Genomic DNA, 9372 nt, shown 5'->3' on the forward strand with positions numbered 1-9372 from the left:
AAGAGACGTTGGGTGAATCTAGAGGTTTTGGACCTAGGGGTAAAGAATCGTGGTGGTGGAATGAAAATGTTCAGAGCAAAGTTAGAGTAAAAAAGGAGTGTTTCAAGGAGTGGTCTAGGTGTAGAAATTCTGAAACTTGGGATAAGTATAAGATAGCTAGAAATGAAACCAAAAAGACGGTGAGTGAGGCAAGAGCCCAAGCTTTTGACGGACTATACCAAGCTCTAGGAACCAGGGACGGAGAAAGATCTATATATAGGCTTGCTAAGGGTAGAGAGAGGAAGACTAGAGATTTGGATCAAGTAAAGTGTGTTAAGGATGAAGAAGGCAAAGTCTTAGTGCATGAAAAAGATATCAAGGAAAGGTGGAAGGCGTATTTCCACAACTTATTTAATGATGGATATGGATATGACTCTAGCAGTCTAGACACAAGAGAAGAGGACCGGAACTATAAGTACTATCGTCGGATTCAGAAACAGGAAGTAAAGGAAGCGTTGAAAAGAATGAGTAATGGTAAGGCGGTGGGGCCAGACAACATACCTATTGAAGTGTGGAAAACTCTTGGAGATAGAGGTCTTGAGTGGCTCACCGAACTCTTTAACGAAATTATGAGGTCAAAACGCATGCCGGAGGAATGGAGGAGAAGCACGTTAGTGCCAATCTATAAGAACAAGGGGGATATACAAAATTGTGCAAATTATAGGGGAATCAAGCTCATGAGTCATACCATGAAATTATGGGAAAGAGTGATCGAACGGAGATTAAGAAAGGAGACTCAAGTTACTGAGAATCAATTTGGTTTCATGCCGGGAAGGTCGACCATGGAAGCGATTTATTTATTACGGCGGGTGATGGAGCAATATCGCATGGCCCAACAAGACTTGCACTTGATTTTTATTGACTTGGAGAAAGCGTATGATAGAGTGCCTAGAGAGATTTTGTGGAAAGCTTTAAAGAAAGGGGTTAGGGTTGCATATATTCGAGCTATCCAAGATATGTATGATAGGGTATCGACTAGTGTTAGGACACAGGGTGGAGAGTCAGACGATTTTCCCATCACAATTGGTTTACATCAAGGGTCAACCCTTAGTCCCTACCTTTTTACCTTAATTCTGGATGTCCTCACGGAACAAATCCAAGAGATAGCGCCGAGATGCATGCTTTTTGCAGATGACATAGTCCTCCTTGGAGAGTCGAGGGAGGAGTTGAATGAGAGGTTGGAAACTTGGAGACGAGCTCTAGAAACACATGGCTTTCGCCTAAGCAGAAGCAAATCGGAGTATATGGAATGTAAGTTCAACAAAAGAAGGAGGGTTTCTAACTCAGAGGTGAAAATAGGAGACCATATTATCCCTCAAGTCACACGGTTTAAATATCTTGGGTCTGTAATACAGGATGATGGGGAAATTGAAGGGGATGTGAATCATCGCATTCAAGCAGGATGGATGAAATGGAGAAAAGCATCGGGGGTGTTATGTGATGCAAAGGTACCGATCAAGTTAAAGGGAAAGTTTTATCGGACTGCGGTAAGACCGGCAATTTTGTACGGAACAGAATGTTGGGCGGTCAAGAGCCAACATGAGAATAAAGTAGGTGTAGCGGAGATGAGGATGTTGCGGTGGATGTGTGGTAAGACTCGACAGGATAAAATTAGAAACGAAGCTATTAGAGAGAGGGTTGGAGTAGCGCCTATTGTAGAGAAGATGGTGGAAAATAGACTTAGGTGGTTTGGGCATGTAGAGAGAAGACCGGTAGACTCTGTAGTGAGGAGAGTAGACCAGATGGAGAGAAGACAAACAATTCGAGGCAGAGGAAGACCCAAAAAGACTATAAGAGAGGTTATCAAAAAGGATCTCGAAATTAATAGTTTGGATAGAAGTATGGTACTTGATAGAACATTATGGCGGAAGTTGATCCATGTAGCCGACCCCACCTAGTGGGATAAGGCGTTGTTGTTGTTGTTGTTGTGTCAACCAAGATTTAGTTCTTTAAGTAATCAAGGTATAAAGTATATTTGTTTAGCTACTAATCGAATCCTTCTGTATAATTTTTCTCAGTCAGATAACTCACGCAACACACAAAATTTTGTAAGCCAAAGTGGACTAAGTTGATTGGTACAGCTCTGTTTACACAATTACATCATAAACCTTGTTCACAATTTCACAAAGTTCTACAATCTAATTTATAGTTAATCACAAAGAATCTTTTAATGAAGATGAAATTGGACAAAAGGTATTCACTTTGCAATTGTATATATAGATCAATTATGTGTTAAGCTTAATTGCATTTATGACATGACATGTTCTTATTTACTTGTATAAAAAAAGAAGCATATGAGAAAGATGGGAAAAAAGCAAAGGAGAAAGAATACATTTTTCAAACAGACGTGTCAGACATAAGAAAGGATATGATTAGACTGTGACACTGCGAAGCACAACAGTCTCAACAGTGAGTCCAGGGCCAAAACCAAATAGCACACCCCATTCAAGCCCTTCACCAGTGGTGCCAAGTCCATTTTCTATTGACTTCTTCCTCATTTGATCCAAGATGAACAACACGCATGCACTTGACATGTTACCATACTCGCTGAGCACATGTCTAGTAGCTTCCATTTTTTCAGGTTTCAAGCCTAACTTAGCCTCAACTTGGTCCAATATTGCTGGTCCACCAGGGTGTGCAATCCAAAAGATAGAGTTGTAATCATCAATTCCCAAGGGTTGGAAGGCTTCAACCAAGGCCTTTTGGATGTTCTTCGAGATGAGTCCAGGAACATCCTTGAGGAGATGGAAAGTGAGTCCTACTTCGCGAAGGTGGCCATCAATAGCCCCTTCACTGTCTGGAAGGATTGTTTCTGCAGTCCACACAAGCTCAAACAAAGGCTTTTCAGCAGGCAAAGGGTCTGATCCAACAATGATAGCAGCTGCACCATCTCCAAACAAGGCTTGCCCAACAAGGCTATCAAGATGGGTGTCACTCGGGCCGCGAAATGTGACTGCTGTGATCTCATGTAACGCTTGACGGAGGGACAAAGTCCTAGCAGTTTTGTGAGCTGATAATCAGCACCAGGCATGTCCACACCACTAGTGGTGCAGAAGATGAGATGAGTAATCTTGGACTTGGGTTGACCCCATTCCTTGATTGCCTTTGTTGCAGCCTCTTTTCCCAACTTTGGTACCTCCACAACCACCATGTCTTGCCTTGCATCCAATGAAGGTGCCATATAGGCACAAACACTTGGATTCTCCTTCAGGATCTCTTCATTTAAGTACATGTATCGTTTCTTAATCATTGACTTATCACCTGAAATGATAAACTAATTTTCATTAATATGAAGCCAACCAAAGGTATTAAAAAAAACAATAGGTACGGTTTAGACATGCTTTTAGTCTCCCAAATTTGACTTATTTTTATGTATTGGTCTTTCAAAAAAACAATTGCTATTTATAGTCTCTCAAATTTTTAAAATGTTATTTTTAATCCTCCAAAAGTGAATTTGAGAGATTAAAAAGAGTAAATTTTTAGTGTCCAAAACAATGTTGAAGGAGTAAAATAAGCCTTATGCAAATTTGGGAGTGTAAGAAGAATATTTTTTTTAACCCGAGAACTAAACTCAAAGGGTCTCAAATTAAAAGGATTAAAAACATATTTAAATCTAAACAATATACATATATAAAAAAAATAGCACATGAACATGTATATACAATGAAATGACCAACAAGTCGTTGGTCTAAGTAAAAATTGACTCTAATCCCTAAGAAAGGTCTCATATTTGAGCATTGTATTTAAGAAAAAAAAAATATAAATAAAGAAAAGAGACTTCAATCCACTAAAAATGGTCAGTAAATTTTTTTAACAAAACTTAAATACGATAGATAGATGTTTTGCACACTTAATATAATTATCCAATATATATATATATATATATATATATATATATATATATATATATATCAAGAAGATAGCTGTAGATTATCTTACACATGCGCTTGAACTTTTCTTTGAGCTCGTTCATGTGGTCACTGTTGGTGATGCGGAAATAATAGTCAGGATAGGTACTCTGATCCACGCAGTTGGGAGGAGTGGCCGTGCCAATAGCCATCACGGTGGCAGGGCCTTCTGCACGTTGTGCCTTACGAATCTCTTCAACACTCACCATTTTCCTAATTTTCAATCTCTACCAACAACTAAGCTTCTTTGAACCCAAGAATTAATGAAACTCAAGTAGTAGTAGCTACGAAAGAAAGGCTATGATATGAATGATGGGGATCGATGCTATACAATGGTTTGGAAAGGTTGGATATATATACATAGGTGAAATGGGTAGGTAGTGTTAGCCCATATGTTCGACGAGCTAAAATATGCTCTAAGTATGCATTGGATGTCGTCTCGAGGTTCGAAGCGTATTACAGAGCAAGAGTCTGGTCAGGACCTGTTCGAATCGAAAAGAGAGAAGAGTCTTTTAAGAAGGAATTCCCAGGTTCAAAGAAGTATTTACGAAGTACAAAGCTAAGACAAGAAAGAGGACTTCGAGCCATTGGGCAATTCGAACTGGTGTATGGACGAGTCGAAGTCGAGGCAGCAAGAGTTCTGGACTTAGCATAATTTCTGAACAAATCTTCACCAAACCAGTTCGACTTCGAGCAAGATGGATAACTGTTCTAAGGAGCAGTTATGTGCATGTAAGATGTACGTGGTAGGACACTTGGCATTCGGATAATGTTCGACCGTTAGGGCAGTTTATTTTCGAATGTCTATATATAGCAGTTTTTAGTTAGATTTCGGGGTCGCAAATCATTTCTACAGAATCCTTATACACTCAAAGTATCCAGCGTAGAGAGAAACGAGTACACAAGGAGAATGTATGTTTGTTTGTGAACCATTTTAAATTTCTGTAAACTTTACATTTCGAATGCAATGCAATTTACGCTTCACTTTAGAATTCCTGTCTTTTAAATGGTTCATTCGATCGAGTGAACTTACTGCTCCTTTACATTCTGCAATTTTCCTCCCTTGTTAATTTACTTCCAGCCTTTCGATTCTGTCAAAGAATTTTCCTTTCCTTGCCTAGTTATTTCCAGCATTTCGATTTCTGTTAAACAATTTTACTTTCTGCAAATTTCGAACCAGTGAGTGTTTGTTGCAATGATGAACATTAACGGTTTTATATTTAAAGCAAACACGCAAATGACATGCTCCTGAGATTCACTAGTTGGTCTCGCAAGCAATTAACTTAGACTAGCGGTTGTTTACCAAATTCCAGCGTAAACAAATTGGCACGCCCGGTGGGACCGGTCAATTGTGTGTTTTGGTTTTAAATTATTTTTAAAGTTTTGTTTGTTGCAGTTGGTTTATTGCCTTCTTAATTGTTTTGATTTTTGTATGCATTTAAGAAGTGGGAAATCTGTTCCACACTTAACAGAATTCAAAACTCGTACAAGGATGGCTAGACCACCCCCAAGCAATCGAAACAACGACCTTCCAAATATGGAGGGGCAACCAACGCAAACATCTGTCAGTAATGCCAATATAAATTCTGGTATAGGACCAATTCCTGACCAAACTGTTGGCACGATTAGTTCAACCGCTTCGACGGTTATGAATCAGACAGGGGTAACCTCTCCCATGACCAACATGACGTTGGCAAGTTCGACCACGTCAGCGTCTGCTTTTGCCCCTTGGAACAACCCTAGTTTAGGGAATCCCAGTGGAAGTCCCTTTCGACCGCCTCAAAACCCTCTATATGGCATGCCTACATCTTTGATGGTAGGGTTGCAAAATTCTCAACCAAACATAGAGAATCTTAATATGTCCTCTCCATCAGGATCTGTAGCGGGCAATCAAGGTAGGGTAATTCCGCAACATTTAACTAATACATCCGTTTTGTCACTCAGACAACAAATGGATGAAAGTAACCATGATATGGTTAACATGTTAACACAACAAATAGGAACTGTTATTAACCCTTTAATTCAAAATACAAATGACAGTTACCAAACGTTAACAAATCAAATAAGTCGAATTGCTGACTTTTTTGGGGCACCACTCATACAGCAACCACCGATTCGACAGATCCAAATACAGGCGCCTGTCCAAGAGATACAGATGCCTAACAATCCAGGGATGCAAATGGCTCAAGCACCACAACCATTGGCTCGCATAGAGCCACCAGCCCAACAGGTCGAACCAAACCCTGGTATAGTGTTGGTAAATAGGAACCAAAATGCTGATGAAGTAATAGGGAACATTCAACAAAACCGTTTCGATAGGCAGAATAACCTTGCCCAAATGGTCGAAACGATTTTGGTGCAGAATGGTTTGAACTTAGGCTTACACAGGCCTAATTTTGTGTCTCCATTATCTGAGTATGTGTTACAGACAGAATTACCAAGGGGTGTGAAAATCCCTAAATTTACTAAGTTTGCAGGAGAGACAGATGAGTCCACTGTCGAACACATTGCTAGATATTTGGTCGAGGCAGGGGATTTGGCTAATAATGAAAATTTAAGAATAAAATTTTTCCCTAGTTCCTTGACTAAAAATGCTTTTACATGGTTTACAACCCTTCCTCCTCATTCCATACAAAATTGGAACCAATTGGAAAGGATTTTCCATGAGCAATTTTATATGGGACAGTCTAAGATCAGCCTTAAAGAGTTAGCCAGCGTTCGACGCAAGGCACTTGAATCAATTGATGATTATTTGAACAGATTCAGACTCTTAAAGGCAAGGTGTTTCACCCAAGTCCCTGAACATGAATTAGTCGAAATGGCTGCTGGTGGCCTAGACTATTCGATTAGAAAGAAATTAGATACCCAGTATTTAAGGGACATGGCTCAATTGGCTGATAGAGTTCGACAACTCGAACGGTTGAAGGCCGAAAAGGCTAGAAATTCTAAATTCCACAAGAAGGAAAAGGTTGCTTATATCGAAACCAATGACAGTGACCAGGAGTTCGATATTATATATGAAGATATCGAAGACAGTGAGGTTGATTTAGCAGAATTAAAACCTGGACCTCCTTATGTTTGTAAACTCCTTAGACCTTCCAATGGAAAAAACCCTGTTGAACCTAAAAATGATAAATTTGTGTCTAAAACTTATACATTTGACATAACTAAATGTGATGAAATATTTGATTTATTAGTCACAGATGGCCAGATTGTTGTTCCTAAGGGCTTGAAAGTACCCCCAATCGAACAACAGAAAAAAAGGGGTTATTGTAAATTTCATAATTTCCTTGGCCATAAAACCTCACGTTGTGTTCTTTTCAGGGATTTGGTTCAAAAGGCTCTTGACGAAGGAAGGCTAAAATTTGGTGAGAAACCAAAGGTTGTTCAGGCAAATGCTGAAACATCCAAAGCTGCCGAAACTCTCTATGCGGAGCCCCAAGAAATAATGATGGTCGAAACAATGGAGGTGTCCCATGTGCAAGTTCAAGATGTATCTGAAGAGGATTACAACGAACAGATGAAGGTTGTTTATCCTCAGGCTGAGGAGGAGTTAATTGATTTCTTGAACAGATGCAAACTCGAAAACAAGATTGTGATGCTCTGCCCTCGCTGCAGTGCAGTATGTGATAAGGAGGCTACTGAGGGCCTCAAGAAATACCAAGTTGTTAATAAGGGGGCAAGGCAGAACCAACGTTTCGATAAAGGCAAAAGAGTTATGGTGCAGTCAAATACTAATCAGAAGTCGGGTCGAAGGAATACTTTCGCTCCTCCTGGTTCAGTGCCGGTCGAAAAATGGATGCACCAGGGACTCATAAGGTTCAACAAAGGGATTATGGAAGTAGGTGGTTCGAGTGGAACGAAGCAAATTGGCCCACAGGAGGCCAATAGGTACTCGTATAGGAACAATTACAAAGGAAAGAATCCTATGACGAGGACCCAATGGCGTAGGTTCCAGCGTCAGAAGAAATTGGCCCAGCAGAACCTGCAAATGGGCCAATATAAAGAAGTATCTAGGAGGCCAGTAAAGGAGAGACTCCTGCCTCCAGTGGATGAAGACAAGATGGAGGATGAAGATCTACTGGATTCTGAGCCAGATTTCGATGTCATCTGTGTGGTATCTATCTTGCCATCTGAATATGATGTCCAATCTGAAGTTACTGAGATCGAAAGTGAGTTCGATCATTTTGATATGGCTGACCCAAAGCCAGTATGTTACTATGTTATGAATAATGGCTGTGTGGAAGAGCAATTAGCTTATTTCGAAAAGCCAGATTTTCAGATGAAAAGTCATCTCAAACCTCTTTTCATCAGAGCAAAAGTTGAGAATGTTGGAATCAACAAAGTGCTCATTGATGGAGGAGCGGCTGTCAACTTAATGCCTCGATCTATGCTCTACAAGATCGGGAAACATGACACTGATCTATCTGCCCACAACATTGTGCTTTCGAATTATGAGGGTAAAATTGGCTATTCTTTGGGAGCCATTCAAGTAGATGTTGCTGTAGGCAGTATAGTTCGACCAACTCTTTTCCTGGTGATACAGTCTAAGGCTAATTTTAACTTGCTATTAGGAAGGGAGTGGATTCATGGGGTTGGAGCTGTGCCATCTACCCTTCACCAGAAGCTCATTATCTGGAGGGAGGATGGGATTGTGGAAAATATAGAGGCGGATCAAAGCTTCTATAAGTCAGAGGTCGATAATGTTACTGCACAAACCTTTGACAAAAAGTTGGCTAACATAGCACCTTGTGGTGACAAGGAGGCTGTTGTCGAATCGAGTGACAATGTTGTCCACTCTGTCAAACTCCATCCTACCTATGGGTTTATATGGGAGAGGGAGGAAATTGATGTTGTTCCCTCTGAAGATGGAGTCATTCCACCAACTGGGTGGAATATATATGAAGATTAATATGACTGAGGCCACTGCATGGGCCAGAATTACGGCTTATATGGCCGAAAATAGACTAAATACGGCCTTTGAGGCTGAATTTCAACAAAATATGGCAGTTGAAGCCAAGATCGAAGATCTTGAAAACAAAGAAACAAAGGATCGAAGACTGGATTGTATTTATGATGATGAGCCGCTGGGTTTTGAGAAAAATCCCATAAGTGAGGCGCCAAAGATGCAGGCTCAAGATCCTTTGGAAGAGGTCGATATTGGAGATGGCTCGATTAAAAGGCCAACTTATATCAGTGCCAATATCACCTCAAGTTTAAAAGAAAAGCTGGTGCCTCTTCTTAGAGAGTTTAAAGACTGTTTTGCTTGGGATTACCACGAAATGCCTGGGTTAAGCAGAAAAATGGTCGAAATGAAGTTACCTATTAAGGAGGGAAAAAGACCAGTAAAACAACTACCAAGAAGATTCGCACCAGAAATCATGTCCAAGATCAAGGAAGAGATCGAAAGGCTGCTGAGGTGTAA

At 40.3% G+C, this 9372-nt stretch overlaps 1 protein-coding gene and 1 pseudogene across 1 annotated transcript; one reads left to right on the top strand and one right to left on the bottom strand.

Annotated features, from left to right (window-relative positions):
- Nucleotides 1-2164: 2164 nt before the first annotated feature.
- Nucleotides 2165-4259, bottom strand: LOC114367017 (annotated as a pseudogene).
- Nucleotides 4260-5557: 1298 nt separating this feature from the next.
- Nucleotides 5558-8859, top strand: LOC114368115. The gene is made up of 2 exons (XM_028325470.1): nucleotides 5558-6728; nucleotides 6825-8859. The coding sequence occupies exons 1-2, from the start codon at nucleotides 5596-5598 to the stop codon at nucleotides 8857-8859; spliced, it is 3168 nt and encodes a 1055-aa protein (XP_028181271.1). The 5' UTR covers nucleotides 5558-5595.
- The last annotated feature ends 513 nt before the right edge of the window (nucleotides 8860-9372 follow it).

Source organism: Glycine soja, chromosome 9, assembly GCF_004193775.1.
Source record: "Glycine soja cultivar W05 chromosome 9, ASM419377v2, whole genome shotgun sequence".
Taxonomy (NCBI): domain Eukaryota; kingdom Viridiplantae; phylum Streptophyta; class Magnoliopsida; order Fabales; family Fabaceae; genus Glycine; species Glycine soja.